Source organism: Numida meleagris, chromosome 1 (genome assembly GCF_002078875.1).
Source record: "Numida meleagris isolate 19003 breed g44 Domestic line chromosome 1, NumMel1.0, whole genome shotgun sequence".
NCBI classification, from domain to species: Eukaryota; Metazoa; Chordata; class Aves; order Galliformes; family Numididae; genus Numida; species Numida meleagris.
This window is the reverse complement of record NC_034409.1, coordinates 73167504-73184113: the sequence shown is the minus strand read 5'-3', so window position 1 is coordinate 73184113 and position 16610 is coordinate 73167504. Positions and strand designations below refer to the sequence as shown.

Below are 16610 nucleotides of genomic sequence, written 5' to 3'. Positions count from 1 at the left end.
TACCCTAGTGTAGATCATTCTGCTTCTGTGTTAGAATTCATGCTTTTTCTGCTAGCCTAACTGTAATGATATTGCTTTATTCTGTATCCTAACTTAGTTTTCTAATGTCCTCTAGAAAAATACTGTGCTAATACTTGAGTTGTAGTAGTAATTTCTGTAAACTTATTTTTTTAAGTAAAAAGGAGCTTGACATGCAGATCACCCATGGTAACATTTATCTGTCCTGAAAATAACCCAAGAGCTGAAGGGTTGGAGTGTGCCAAGACTTGCCAGAACTTTGACCTGGAGTGTGTCAGCCATGGCTGCATATCTGGATGCTTATGTCCAAAAGGGATGGTAAGTAGGCTTAATTATACAAAAGGGAAGCAGCCTTTCTTTGTTTTCTTGCCTTCATTCTTTCCCATCAGAATCTTCTTGCAGCTTGGAAACAAGTGGTTGTGAAGCATTTCAGAATGACTATGAAGTTATGGCTGGTTTAAAGTATCTATGTAGATTGCTCTGAAACTAATGCCTCTTATTTGTTTCCATGGAAATTACAATGAATACTAAGAGCACAATAACAGTATCTGATAGAGCAAATTCTCAGCTACATAAAGCTATTTTTCAACATAGTCACCATCATTAGCTATGCATTTTTGCCAGCAATGAATAATAGCCTGCATATCAGACTTAGAAAAATCTGCACCTGCAGAGATGACGATGTCACTATCGCCCTGGCTGAAATGCAGCATCCACTGCCTCACTATGCTCACATCCACTGTTTGGTCTCCATAAATGTTCAGCAAGTGTTTATGAATGTCAATGGGTGCAATTTTTTTCCAGGTGGAGGAATTCAGGTCCATACCTTTGCTTCAGTCCATGTCAGCTGCCGTTTTGTCAGACTGTCCCTTTGCTGCCATCTGTAACAAACTGTAACGGGATGTTGGTGGGAAAGTTTAACCTCTACTGCTGTACCAGTAATGTCCACCTCTGATGTTACAGGCCAACATAGTAAAATAGGAGGCATTACTTTCAATGCAGCCCTTGTATATTAGGACAAATGGTCATTCCTTCTAATATACCTGCATAGAAGATGAAGCTTAGCTTGAAATAATAATTGACAACCAAGCCAAACCCTTGCTTTTTAAAGACTGATTTATTCTTCCTTCATTTGTCCTCCTAAATGCTTCCTCAATCTTGCTTAACTTCCCTAGTCAGAGAAGTATGCAGAAACGCATATTCCAACTAACTGCTCAACATCCAGCCAAGTTTTTTTAGATATCTCCTTGTCAGCTCTCTGCCTCTGCTATTACCTTGCTACAAGACACGGGAACTCCCCATGGGATGGAAGGCAGAAAACAATACTTCCTAATATGATGCTAGAGGGTATCTTGGAGTTGCAGATGGTGTGTTGAACATGCTTTCTGAAGTTCAGGACTATGTCCCCCTGCAGCCCTTAAAGTTAATCGTTGTTTAAGTAATCTTTAAATTGAACAAATATTTACTTGCTAAGATGGAGACTGCAAACTCATTATCAATTTAGAGCCCTAATACAAAGCAGACAGTGTAGAAGGGAAAGCAGTTTACTGCTATTTTTCTTTGAGCAAAATAACAATTATGTTCAGTGCTGTATAACAGTATCTGGGCAGGTGAAGAGTTGTGTGTAGAATCTCACTGGGCAGTTGGGGATTGGGTGCTGTATGGAAACTGTTATGTCATGGCCTGAATCAGTGATTGAGCATCTGGTGAAGATGCGGGCTAGCACTGGAAGAACAGGTGCAAGCAATTCATCTGTATGACTGGAAGAGGTGGTTTTGGGTTCCACCTCTCTCTATCCTTATTTAAGGGCTAGCAGCTGAGGGAGAAATATCTTGATTCAGAGATCACTTCTCTCTGAAGTGTTCCAGTGAGCCCTTGCCTTCGAGACAGGGTATGCTACTCTTTCATAGTACTGGCTTAGTGATTAACACCTTTCATGGGTCTTCCTAAACTGATTAGAGGCAATTTGTTATCTCTTTGCCTGTTACATGTGCATAGCTCCAAGAATTACATGAATAGGATAGAGGTGGAGAACATGGTATACTTTTTATGAAGTGAAGTAGAGGACAGTTTTGAATTGTCTGCCTAGGAAAACTGTTGGGATGAAGTTTATGATGCTTGGTGTATGAAATGCAGATGGAAATATCCTATACGTGTTGGAAAAAGGGTTTATTTTGTTGGAGGGCTTAAATATCCTACAATTGTTTACTACTTGTGGTACTTGGAGATGTGCAGGTACAATTTTCTGACTCAGGGAGACATGAGGTATAAAGCAAGAGGTTTTCAAATGCTGGAACTCAGGCTGCATAAAAATGCAGAAGATCACTTATCGCTCTTTTATGCCTGCTCAGGTTCAGATTAATGCACACTAGACATTACTATTTGCTTATTTTTAGGCCTCAGGACACAGGAATTGACTTCAACAGGGGAAAAAAAGCAACTTTTTAGTATTTAATCTTCCCCTTTATATAATTTACTTTTCGGTAGGTTGGAACTGTTATTTGAACACTTGTTACATAATATTTTTGCTAGGCAGAACAGTCCTCCTCACTCTGGAATGAGAAATTCCAGTTGATTCTGGAGTGGTGTGACTTGTGCCGCTGAATTAAACAGAAGAGTCAGGCCACATTTAAAAAAAAAAACACAAGTACAAAACAACAAAAAAACCCACCCAACTAGTAAAATAAACTTTTCTATCCACCAGATGACAGTATGGTTCAGTCTTCCAATAGAGTCATATATAACTGAATCACAATTTTCCATCAGACAGGAATAAAAATATGAAACTGAGATTCACGTTTCTCAAAACCATAATGGGACAAGCTAGCATATAGACTACTTTGCCATAACTATGTAAAGATGGGATCAAACTGGTGATTTCTAGTGAAATGTGATTGTGTATTTCTGTAACCTTAGACTCTTGAAGTGTTCCAATATGGGACATGGCAACTTGTGACTTCATCATTACCAGTTGGTACCTAATAATTTAGAGGAGGCATTTCTCTGGTTTTTGCATTCTGTGGTGAGCCATTTTGCTCCCAGTAGCACTTGATAAAGATGGAAGAACGTGGGGTGGTGACCAGCTTCTCCTTTCCATCTTCCTTGTCTGTACCTGTACAGAGGAAAAGCACTGCAAAGTCAGAAGCCTGTATTTTTCAGAGTTGTACCAGCAGAACTGAGCAATAAAGGGACCAGGAAAAGGTGAACTCCTGTTTATAAGCCTGTGAGCAATGTCAGACTACTGAATGCTTATCAGAATAAATATTTGCATGTATTCTGTGCCCTGGAAATACCTGTGCCATTTTACAGAAGATTTTTTCTTCTGCAGTACAGCAGCATTTGAAAATCATGAATTCTTTTCAGTAACTTATTATGAAATGAATTGATCTTCTTGCTTCTGTAAAATGGCAAGTGCATTCAGAAATATCCAGTATGCTTAAAAAATTCTCCAGTACAATTTGCTAATATAAGTAGCAGTTAATTAGGTATTAAGTATGTTATCCCTATGCATACAGAGGTATTTACAGATCCGTTAGTTATTTGTCTTAGATTTTAGACTATGGACCAATTTATAAACAAAAATTGGCTGCCAGTTTTGAATTACATACCTGAAAAATGAATCAATATAATCAAGGGTTGTTAATGAAGTCAGTGCTAGAGATGTCTAGATTTGAATTAGGAAACTTTCTGGGTGAGAAATTGCCAATCAGTCTATTTATTTCCAAATTTGAAAGTATGGAGAAAACCTATTACTTTCAGCTGATTTCTATTCCAGTTGAAAAGTTTTCCAAGTCATTACCTGGAACTTCGACACTATTTTCATTTCTTGAAAATAAAAATGTTCAGTGCATCATGAAAAGCAATTCTTTTTTTTGGCTGATTTTCTGGAGGGTGGGAAAATCTCCCTACTTGTCCGCCTTTGGAACAGAGAAGATACTTTATAACGTATGTGTGGAAGTAAGAGGAAAAATATACTTTGGCATATTAGCTTACTGCACTCCAGATTTTTCCCACTAGAAAACATTAGTAAGTATACAAGTGCAGTGTTAGCCACCTTTCTGGGAAAAAAGAAGAGCAGAGCATTCTGAAAGCACAAAATTCAGAAACTCCAAAACTGGAAAGTGAGAATTTTTCAATTTCCAGCTGCAGCAAAATTAATGTCTAAAGTTGAAATGAAAAATCTTTTGTATTGTCTGCTGAGATAAACCTATTTTTAACTATGATATCTAACTATGATATGTTACTCAAAAAAGAATAAAACTGAACCATCTTGAAAGGTTTTTTTAATTTCAATCAGTTTTCACCAGAAACTTACTAGAGTGTTTTGATTTTACTTGCTCTCCTGTATATTCTTCAGTGTAGGTTTGTCTTATGTAACAAAATGACAATCTTCCAAAGGAGGCAATATCTGCTTTCTGGTATATGCATCTGTGAAGGGAATAAGCTTTGTAAGACAAACATAAGCAGGAAGGTAACACAAGAAAATAAATTCAGGTCTAAAATACTACCTTTTTAGTGTTCAATCTTAACGTGTTTTTGTCTGCACAGGGATGATGGCAAACTGTTTCACTTATATCAGCTATTGGGTTCTAACTTTCTTTACTTAATCCCTTACTCTTTCTTAACTTTGGCTGAATTTCTACTGAGTTTGTCAGGTTTATTAGAGGGAACAGAGTGAAAATCTCAGTGAACACTATACTGTCAATATGTATCTCACTACATTGATTAAAAGAGCTTCAGATTCAGCATCAGCAAGACAAAGTTTAGGGTAGAAGTATCTTAAAGATTCTGCGGTCTGTAATAGTGTCCTCACTTTTCCAAAATTTATTAACAATTTAACAATTAGTTAAGGAAAACAAACTCTAAACAATTAGAGTAAGGAAATGGTGGACATATCTATTAGGTTCCCAGCTGAGGAGAGATTCAGCATCTAGTCAACTACTTATAATCTCATGGATGTGCTCTCAGGAGCATCACTGTAAGGGTGTGAGGCAGTGCAAACAGCACCTGTACTCATTACAATCTTGTGGTTGCCTTCCATCACCTCAGGCACTGTTTGATCTTTTGTATTAAAAATGCTATATGTTAATGGATTGAGAGGATGCCACAGAAAATCCAGTTATTTATGAATAGTGACTCTGGCCTAGTAGATAATGAATGCATGATACTGCGCTCACCGGGCATGTAACTTGGCATGGCACTGTGCTGCCAAAAATACTATCTTCTAGATGTGGTGCCAGTATGACCAGTTTTACAGGAAAAACAATTTGCCTTCTTGTGAAATTCTGCTCTGGATTGTTTATGTCCAGTTTTCTACATCCTGCCTACCCTCTCTGCATCATTCAGACAAAGTTGTTTCTCCTCTTTGCTAGTGAATTACTGATTGCTCCACTGTAACTTTAGAGGTGTCATCTGTTTTTTTTTTTTTTTTTTTTTTTCCATCAGAAACATATGTTAGCCTATTCAGTTTTTAGACCTGGGGACAGGCTGTGACTTGCTTCATGTAGATGTGTGGGGAAGCAATCCCCAAGTCTGTATCCAGAAACTAGCCCTTGAGTCCATTGTGAACAGCGCTGATGAACACAGTTGAAAAATTCAGAAATGTGTATGACTTCACACACATGGCTACTACTTTTTCCTGAATGCCACCAGGAAGGATGCCATATGAAACATGGTCTTTTTTGGCCTATGTTTTTTTTTTTTTTTTTCCCCCTGTCTGTTGTGAATATTAGGTTTGAGGCAGAGCACCAGCTCTATCATCTTGAAAAGTATTCATTTCCATTTGCTTCTACTGACATGAGTTTATTTGGCATAATATAGCTCCCCATAAGCCACAGAGCTATGTATGAATGAAGGGTCTCTGGACTGTGAAATCCTTTTTATTAGTAGTTCCCTATGACGGTTCTACGTCCCTGTAGGAGAAGACAGAGCTATTCTACTTTATTAAGTGTTCAGACTACATTGATCTCATTGGCTCATATTTAATGGTAAAAAAAGAGAACTATTTTTATGATTTTACAGAAAGAATTTAAAGTGGGAAGGTGATATTTTGTGACTTTTGAGTGAGAGGGAGGGGAGGCACTCTCCATTTCAGTATTCCAAGAAGCAAAGCCAAACCTATCCCTGGTTTTATAGAACCACACCAAAGTTTAAAAAAAAATAAAAAAAAATCATAGCCAGCCTTGATTTTTGTTATGTTCTCTTAAACTGAAGGCCTTCAAAATGGAGGGAGAATTAGAAACAAAACAACAAACCTGACAAAAAATGGATTGGTCTAAATCCATGATTTTTTTATTTGTTGTAAGCATAATAAATTATTTGTTGTTATACAAAGACAAACTAATCCTTAGTAAGGTAAAACTGAAAAAGAAAAAGCTAGAGTATAATGCTGTATTTGTCAGCAGCAGAGCCTATGAGGGTGGAATAATATTTTGAATGGGATGATAGTTATTTTAGTTATCTGGTCTTGTGGGTAGCAAGGAGGCATTTGAATGAAATGGAATGACTGCTGCAAATTTCAGAGGCAAGTGGGCTTTTGAGGGGAACAGGATGTCCTTGATCACAAAATCTTCACTCGCACCACATCCTGGTTATGTTCAATTTGAAATTTTCATCATGATTGTAATCTAATTTGTTACTCCGGCAGTTTATGCTAGTGTTTAACCAGTGAAACAAGGCAGTGATTTTACATATCCTTAACTCTTCTTATGTTAATGTGGAAAAAAAATTAGACATGCTGTATCTTTCTTACATCAAATAGCTTTGAATCATTTTGTTGATCTTTTCCTTTATCTACATTTTGTTGTACTTACTATTCTGAGTCCTGGCACATACTGCTAGGTCTGCGTGTTAATAGACTGTGTGTTCTGTTTAGGTGCGACATGAGAACAAGTGTGTTGCTCCTGAGAGATGCCCGTGTTTTCATAATGGAAGAGAATATGCCAAGGGAGAGATGGTGACCAATGACTGCAACACCTGGTGAGCCAGTGGAACTGTATTTTTCTATAAGGCACCTAATATATTTCTAAATATGAGGGCTGCTCTGAAAGTAGTGTCTCCTATTTTATTATGCTGTTCCGTGATGTCAGAAGTGGTTGTTGGTGGTGTGGCAGTAGAGCTTGAACCTTCCATTATGTTTTGTTGCCATGTTGCGGATGGCAGCAAAGGAACAGTCTGACAAAACAGCATCTGACATGGAAGCGTGTATGAAGCAAAGGGTGTCACTGAAAGTGGAAAAAAAAAAAAAAAGAACCTACTGACATTCATTGATGCTTGCTGAATGTTTATGAAGACCAAACAGTGGATGTTAGCACAAGGTGGTGAGTGGTGTGTATCAGCAGAGGTGACAGTAACATAAAAGACAAGTCACATTCTGGACAGCTATGTAGACTTTTATGAGCATGGCACGTAGTCTTTTTCATTACTAGCAATAATATGTAGCAAATGATGGTGACTGTTGAAAAATAGTATTTTGTAGCTGAGAATTTGCTCTATCAAACAGTGTTACTGTGCTTTTTATATCTGTTGCAGTTTCCATAGAAATAAATAAGAGGCATTACTTTCAGAGCAATCTATATGCATGTATATATATACACATGTATAGTTATTTCCTTAATGGATCAATTTTGCATGGAGACAGGATATGTAGTGCAATAATACCTGTTACACAGACCAACATCTTCCTTTTGCACTTGGTGCTTTACAAATAAGTGGCCCACGTGTCTGTTTAGGCCCTATATAGGCAGTAGGTAGGGGGTTTGCTGCTTCATCTTGCAACACAATAATCAATATAGGAGCTGCTCTGTAGTGGGAGGAATGAAGCCTGCATTTTGTTGTTAAACTCTTTTGCTATGCTTTCCATGGTGTAAAGCAAACAAAGGTGATGACAGAGCCTTTATTTGAGATACAGGCACTAGAGAACAAGATACCAAAGAAACAGGAATTAACTCACCCCTCCCGGTAACAGTTTGGAAAAAAGGGTGAGCTGAGAAAGGCAGCCTTCTCCAGTTCAGACTCTGGTGTAGCGGAAAAGGAGGGGGGGGACACATCGCTCAGGTGCTGAGTGCATATGCGCTGCCAGAAGTATGGCCGGAAGTACCACCGAGAGGGAGAGAGAGGAAGGGTGGATCAGGGCTCACATGCTCTAGGCGCTCAAGCGCTCACATACTGGTTTAGGCTGTGACCTGGCAATTCCACTGCATGTGGAATCCTACAAATTAGTCTTTTTCAGCCAGAAGAATATATCAGCAGAAAGGCCATGATATGCTAGCTATAATATGACAGAAACTCTTCAGGTAAATGTTAGAGATGTAAATGTTAAAGTGGAGCCTCAGGAAAGGTATACTTTATTTGTCTACTGCACTCTTTTGGCTTCTGCCTACACAACACATTCACTGTTTTGGAGAGGTGTTTTTGCCCTCCATGTATACTTGTGAAAACAACAGTACCACCTCATGCAGAGCTTCAAGATATCCGAGTGTACAAGGTGCGCAGCGTCCAGCCACCAGTGGTGCGGAAACAGTGTTCTCTTTGGGTTTCAGTTGTTCACATACATTCTACGCAAAATACACGTGTCCAGATCTGTGCCACCTCTAGGAGCAGTGTTTCCATTATCCATTGTACAAATGCATGGAGTTGGATCAGAGAATCAGCACCATTAAAAAAAAAAATCATTTGTTTTGGCTTTTGCTTTGTGCATTGATCTTTCAGCAACAATAGTTTCAAATGTTGCGTTTTTAAGTTAGTGGGACTGATCATAAGCAGTTAAATTTGGATACAAGTTTTCTTGGTTTTATATAGAAGTAGTTCCCTTCCAGTGTTTTGTTTGTTTCTTCTTTTTCTTTAAAGCTATGCATTACATTAGGAATCATATAGTACAATTAGACCTGGAGAAAACTGTATTTCAAGGGAGGAAGATGGAGAAGTTGAGATCTGTATACAGATACACATACTACAATATGCTTACACTGCAAGTGGGCAAAAGTGACTCAGCTGAAAAACAGATGCAATAATAATTTTATTGAAGAAATTAGGTGTGAAACTCCTCACTGTTGTGAAATTTGTAATTCTTTACAATAACCATACACAGACTTTTATTTTCAGACATTTCTAAAATCTTCAATCTTAAAATAGTTGTAGCTTTCTTTCTTCATTCTTGTAACTGTCCCTTTATTTCTGTCAGTGACACTGTAAGTAATATTTCTTCTTAAAGATAGAATTTTTTTTCAATATCAACATGAAGAAAATGTTAGAAATTGTGCTTTTTCTTGATAAGAAAACCTTCATCATATTTTAGTATTTTTCTTGAATAAGGAAATAAGATTGGGAAAAAAAAATCAATAAAGGAGAGTAGTGCTGTTGGTACTGTATGACTTTGAAAAGCTTCATGATAGTTCTCAGCAAATATCAAGTCAAATGTCATTTAGAAAGTGATATAGGAAATTACTATTGCTTTGAGAATTAAGAATAATTGAAAGTCTATAATCTGGAGCTCAGATCTTCCTTTTCCGTTCTTTTTTTTGCTTTTTGTACTGCTGCTGCAGGAGTTCTTATTCTCACTTGTTCTTAGCCAGATGTGAACACCTGCAAATGCAATATATGAGACAGAGGTGTCAGATTTGGCATTTACATTTGACTTGACATATGGAAGACCTTAATTCGTGAAGAAAGGAATGTCTCCAAGTCTCAGTTAGTGGCAACATTTGTTATGGAAGTAGTAGGAAGTTGTAGAACTTAATACAAATTTTGGAATAATGTTTATGAAGCAGTACACAGAAGAAATTTGCTAATCTGAATTTTGATAAGCCATATACTTCATAATCTGTCTTTGAACATACATACAAAATCATGATCTTACTCTACCTATTAGATTTAATAGAAGAGGATGTAATAGGCTTCAAGATACTGAAATTTCATTATTTGAAGAAAATCTACTGCACAATTTTTATTATGCTGTGAAATGTTACCAAGATTAAACATTTACTCCCAGATTAAGGCATTATTTTGGGACAATAGAGAACTCAGTTCTGTAACTATTTTTGCTTTTGTTAGCAATTTGATCTTGGGAAAGTACTTGAGAATTTTTATCCCATGACTTTTAACTTTGTAAAGTAGGGGTAGAATTCCCTTTTCCCTGCCCTCACTGAGCTTGATTAGAAAATCCTCAGGGCAGTGATGGTGTCTCCCTGCAATCATACATGAGGGCAGCTCTGAAAGTTATGTCTTTCATTACATTGACTCTTGATGTCAGAGGTGGATGTTGGTAGCATTGCAGTAGAGCTTGAACCTTTCTGCCAGTATTCTACTACGTTTTTGTTGCCATGTGACAGATGGCAGCAGATGTGCATTCTGACAAAATGGCATCTGGCCATGCATCTGGAAAGGCATATGAAGCAAAGGTGTGGAAATGAATTCTTCCTCCATGAGGTAAAAATTACACCTTTTGACATTCGACACTTGCAGAACGTACAGAGACCTAACAGTGGCTGTTATCAGTGAAGTGGCTGGTGGGCTTCTTTGATCTTCTTATTCTTCTTATTACTGTTATTGCTCAGTCTCCTGCTAGCTAGTGAATCAATTTATTGATTTGGAATGGATCCCTTTCATACTTGCAGCTTCTGTAGTAAGGCTTGTGAGTCTCCATAATATCTCTGGAAAAGGCAAGAGGCTTGAATGGATGCCCTGAAGAAGCCTCTTATCTTTATTTCTCAATTTCCCTTATTTGAATGTGAGGGTTATGGTATTTGCCCTCTTGAGCCTTATTTGTAAAAGTACTGTGTAAAATTTAGGTGTCACAGCAACAAAAGGTTTGCTGTACTTGTGAATAATAAGAACCCTGATTTATATTTTTCTGTTACACTATTATAATTATCCTGAAATCAATTGAGTTTATGCTAGAGTTTTGTTTTTTGTTTCCTTTAAGAAAGGAGGAGTAGGAAGAGAGAGAGATGCCACAAAAAAAGAATGCAGTCAGTTTCATCATGGCATCACTGTTTCTGTAGTTCAGCTGCTACAGCAAAATAGGTATAATGATATGAAGACTTCACCTTGTGACTGATTTATCTTCAGAATTCCCCACCCTGTGAAAACATGAGACATCTTGCTTTGCTCTGCATGTCAGGCAGTCCCATTTTTCTCTTCCATATTCTATGCTTGTGGGGAAGTCTAGCAGGTGTTCAGTAAAACATTACTGGCAAGATAAACAGGCAAGAAAACACTGGTATAACTCCTTTCAGGATCAGGCCCACTCTTGGCACAGCTTATGTCACATAAGTGGAGGTTTAGGTTGGAGTTCTATTTGTCTGTAGCCAAATGTGAATTCTCCTATACAGAAGATGTTCTGGCTTCCCCACCACAGGAGACCTCAGAGGACACTATCGCACTGTAGGACATTCCTCAGAGTGTGTATGAATGTAGCTACTAAGGTACAGAAAAAGAAATATTTCTATCCATATGTGTATTCTTGTCAGACTGTGAGGTAATGCCTCCAATTACTATGTCAGATAAACTATCCTGAAGAATGAACTTCATTTAAATATAGATACACCTCTTTAGAAAAGGATGGTATTATACTTAACTATAGAATCTGAACAAAAGCCGTGGGGCAAACTGAGTTATAGTCTTGGTTACTTGGACTCAAAAATTGATCACTAAAGTAAACACATTCTTTGCCATCAGTGGGATATTAAATTTACTACTATTTTGGCTTTCAATGAGGAAAAATTGACAGTACTGCAAACAAAAACAGGCTTGCTGATATTGAATTTTATATTTGACCTGTAATCTTCCTTAGAGGTTAATCAAACTGCTTTTCTAAGAGGATATTGTAAGCAGAGCAGGATGTCTAAATTGAAGTACTAACAGTATTACGAAATATTCCAGCAGGCTCTGTTCAGGCCTCTTTTTGTAATGCAGAAATTCAAAAAGCATGTATTCCTACGTGCAGCTTGTAAAAACAAAACAAAATGTATTCTTTACATGTTCAACACTTAAATGCACTGTTTCTGCACTTAATGTTACTGAATGATACATTATGCTGATGAATGAGGTGATTGTTTGGTGCATGATAGCATAATAAAAGTATATCTGGGTAAGGTTGCCAATAGCCCAGGCAAGGAGCCTTCTCAAGGCTGAAGCCAAAGAGGATCTGCTGGAGATGTACCTGAGGATGGACAGTGGCATAGAAAAATACCTAAGTTCCTCAAAGCTGCAACTGATGGCCAGATTAAAGACCAGCAAGGAGACATTGCTCCCATTTGGTCTGCAGTAGGTTCCTCTCTGACCCGTGCCCAGGGAAAAGAAGAGAATGTTCAGATCTAATCTCACCCTGGGGAATTTCGCGATTTGCCCAGAGAATGCCACAAGTGAAAAAATGAAACAGCTTCCCCCTCCCCAAACTACAACCAACAAACAAAAAAATTGCAAGAAAAATTTACATGCATTTACACTATTTGGGACCTAAGTGCCTTTATTTTCAAATGTTTTGTTTTGAAGAACTTGAAAAATACCTCATTATGAAAAAGTGCTGGACGTACTTTATGCTGAAGAACCAACCCTTTTTAGAGTACATTGAAATCAGGGCCCCCAGAATCTATAGGTGCTTTTGAACACATTGTCAGTGTATGACAAGTAAGATTAAAAGCACTTTCAGATGGTGAAAGGTTATTATTTTCTATCACTGCTTGTTGCACGTCCTTTGGAGAATCATCAGTACATGAGCTCCTGGAGGGAGATACTTTTGCTGTCTCACTTTTCCTCAAGCACTTTACATTCTTTTACTTATTTTATACGTTGCAAATAATGATATAAATACTACAAATATTCATCACTCATTTTTCTCTGTCACAGTGTGTGTCGTGGTCGAAAGTGGGAATGCACCAAAAATATCTGTGATGGCACCTGCACTGTTATTGGTACAGCTCATTATTTGACATTTGATGGAATGAAATACAAGTTTCCAGGAGAATGTCAGTATGTATTAGTTCAGGTAAGAATATGTCAGATGCCTAACCCATCTGATGATATCTGTGTATTACACCAAAGAAATCTAGCATTTGTATAAGCCACAGTAAAATATTCTTGATCACTAAACCAGATGCATGGCAGAGGAGAGCAGAGTTTATGAATGGCTTCAAAAATTCCTTGAGAAATTAGAAGATTACATCACATTATGGAGAAGTGAATTAGGTTGTAGTGAGTCTATCTGGCAGTCATAAAATGCGTGACTGCAGCATATTATGGAGGAACTATCCAAGTCTCATTTCTAGTGATGAATTTTAGATGCCCATTAGTCAGTCCTTCCTCCATTTCCACTAACCTCTTCATCCTCTAGTGTTGACTTACTGGATCAGACTTCTTCAGAATGAGTGAGACAAGTATTTAGTGAACGCTCTCTAAATGCTTCCAAAACACAGACTCTGCTCATTCACTTTGGCAATATCACTGTCATGTTTCATGCACAAAAGTGGAGTAAACAGACAATACTCATTTTCCTCACAGTGAAGGGGAGGTGTGAGTAAGTACGTAGCACACTAACATCAGTCTGTGATTTATGGGAGCTGTCAGAAATTTAGAGAGTTAAATGAGATTAAGGCATAATTACAAATGCAAATCATTATGTGTTTAAAAGTCTGTGTTTAAAGAAGAATTTATTTTAAAATTTGGTCTAAAAATAGGTGGATCTGCTGCTAATTGATATAATAGCCTTCTGCAGTTAAAAACTGTCCTATTTCATAGATTTTCCCGGAAGATCCTTTTCATGAAGTACCTTTCTCCTTGCAGTTCTTGAACAGAAAATGTAATCAATGCGTCTCTGAGTCTTAGAAATATGTTTCCACCCTGATACCAGCTGTGTTACTGGAGAAGGCTGATGGACCTGATGCTAGTGAGAACTCCCTAATATTATTTTAGGGAGAATAATAACACATACTGCTACAAGATTGTTTAAAATATCACTGACCGAGTGTGCCTCATTCTTGAATAAGTGGGCCATAACATCTATGAATGCTAATAGATAAATAAATCAACATAGGAAAAATGGAGATGCCAACATGTATTTTATTTGCCACATAGATTACTTCGAGTATTATGTAGGTCACTCTGGAAGTTATGCCTCCTATTTATCTCCACAGAAACTACAACAGATATAAAGCACTATAATGCTATTTCATAGAGCAAATTCTCAGCTACAAAAAGCTATTTCTCAACATGCTCACTGCTGTTAGCTATGCATTTTCATTCTTGATGAACAAGAGCCTGCAAACCACACTTGTAAAAATCTGCACCTGCAGAGATGACAAGTGTCATTATTGCCATGGCTGAAATACAGCACCCACTGCCTCACTGTGCTCACATCCACTGTTTGGTCTCCATAAACATTCAGTGTTTATGAATGTCAGTGGGTGCAGTTCTTTCCAGGTGGAGGAATTCAGGTCCATACCTTTGCTTCAGTCCATGTCAGCTGCTGTTTTGTCAGGCTGCCCCTTTGCTGCCATCTATCACGTGGCAACAAACTGTAACGGAATGTTGGTGGGAAAGTTCAACCTCTACTGCCATGCCACCAACATCCGCCTCTGACATTGTGGGCCAAAATAATATATTGGAGGCACTACTTTCAGAGTAGCTCTCATATTTGAGACTTCCTTTTTCTCCAGACATCTGTATGTTTTTCTGAAATGTCCATATTAATGACTTACTCATTTATTTTTGTCTGATAGGATTTCTGCAAGAATAACTCTGGGACGTTCCGGATACTGATTTCAAATGAAGGGTGCAGCTTCACTGGTGAAAAGTGCACCAAAAGGGTTATCATTTTATACAAAAGTGGAGAAATAGAGCTGCTTAATGGAAATGTACGTAAGCTTCGATTCTCTTTCTTTCCCTTTTTTGAAGAGTTTGTTATAATTTTGGGATGTTTGGTAACATTAGGTATGAATAATCTCATGCTTAATGGTTCATGAAAACTGTATCACAAAGTGAACAGATTAGTAGGATTATTATCATTGTATTACTATAATTAGCATTTTTGCTTGCCATTTTGGCATTTCTGCTTGAAATTCTGCATTCAGTTTAAAATGATATTCATTGTAACTCATATGAGGAAAGCTCTTTTTAAATATGAGAGGTTTAAGGCTATTTCAAGCATGGTTAAATGTAAGGAAGAGCTAAGTAGTGACTGTTCCATGAGTAGTAAAACTTCAGACCAAATATAGCCATCTGAAGTACTCAACACATTAAAAAAAAAAAAAAAAAAAAGAAACCATGTCTGAAACATTTATGCTGTGAAACTATCCTTTCCCCTTGTTAAACTGTCAGATGGAAAATCGAGATAACTGAAATTCTTTCCCCACTCTCCCTTTTCCTACTAATAGTGAAGAATTCACCAGGAATCCCTTCTGCCTCTCATGCCACTTCATGAGAGGAAACAAGCTTTCTAAAAGATGGATTTCAGCTCTTTGTCTTGGACTCTGTAGTAATTAAGAATATCTGCATGCTCAAACATAACAGAACTACAGTGGATTACAATGTTTGTTGTTCAGTTTTCAGAAGTACTGTGCTCTGAACTAGCATCTGGACCAGAAAGCTGCAAAAATGTTCCCGGTGAAATATGAAACCACTACGTTTTCCTTGTTTTGAGTTAGCAAACAAAGTTGAACCAGGTTTTGCACAGTCTGCAAATTGCCTATAAATTGCTGAGTGCCACTGATACTTGACAGAAACACAGAAAACGTGACCATGTTTAACAATGTCTCTGCAGTGTATCTTGACAGCAGACAATCTGCATAGACTTCTAGATACTGGAGGAGTGAACACAGATCATTTTGGTTGTCCAACCAATTCTTTATTTCTACTGCCTAAAGAATCTCCCACCTGAATGAGGATGAACAGCAGAGTAGGGCACAGTTTGTAAAATTGCTTTTAGTCCCAGAGCTCCTCTAGGAGATGGATTTTTTTTTTTTCAGAAGAGTTATGATTCCACTTGGACACCTAAGGGCCAAAGAATATAAATAATGAAAAGCAGGCCACTGCTAACTCCCAGTGGGAACACCATGGGAGCATGTACTTGCAAGGACTATTATAAATGGTGATCCATCCAACAATGTCTGATTTTTTTCAGTTGTATTTCTAGTGAGTGCAAGGCTCAGTGTAATAACTAGGGAAGGTTTTCTTAGAAATGACAGTAGTTAGAGGAGGGATTAAGGAAAGACTTCTGAAGATAGGTAAATTCTCACCCACTGGTGACTTTCTGCACTGTTTTTCCACAACAGTTCTTAGAAGCAAGCAAGAGAATCAAGCCTTATTTTTCCTAGTTTTCCATTGAAATGTTTCCAAATTATATTGTTTTAAGGTGACATCATCTTGAGAGCAGCTTCTAGTTTTAATTTAAATGGGGCTTAATTGAAATATCTGCATATTTCAGTCCTGGCTGCACTTGTGAAACAAGTAAAGTTGACATTTTGCAAAGTCAAAAGTTCATGAAATTATAGTTGGACAAAAAGCCTCTGTAAACATAGCAATTCTCTAATTTATGTCATTTTTTTTTCTCAGTTCAGTGTTGTCAAATGTTATGCTCACAAAGAAGCAGAATTGCTGCT

The 16610-nt window shown here is 37.5% G+C and overlaps 1 protein-coding gene across 2 annotated transcripts in view; it reads left to right on the top strand.

Moving 5' to 3' along the window:
- VWF (von Willebrand factor) overlaps positions 1-16610 on the top strand; it is a 159801-nt gene that overhangs the window by 43872 nt on the left and 99319 nt on the right. For both annotated transcript variants that reach the window (XM_021393568.1, XM_021393577.1), the window contains exons 18-21: positions 176-336; positions 6893-6996; positions 12865-13003; positions 14733-14867. In XM_021393568.1, coding sequence (XP_021249243.1) covers positions 176-336; positions 6893-6996; positions 12865-13003; positions 14733-14867 — 539 coding nt within the window. The remainder of the gene's footprint in view (positions 1-175; positions 337-6892; positions 6997-12864; positions 13004-14732; positions 14868-16610) is intronic.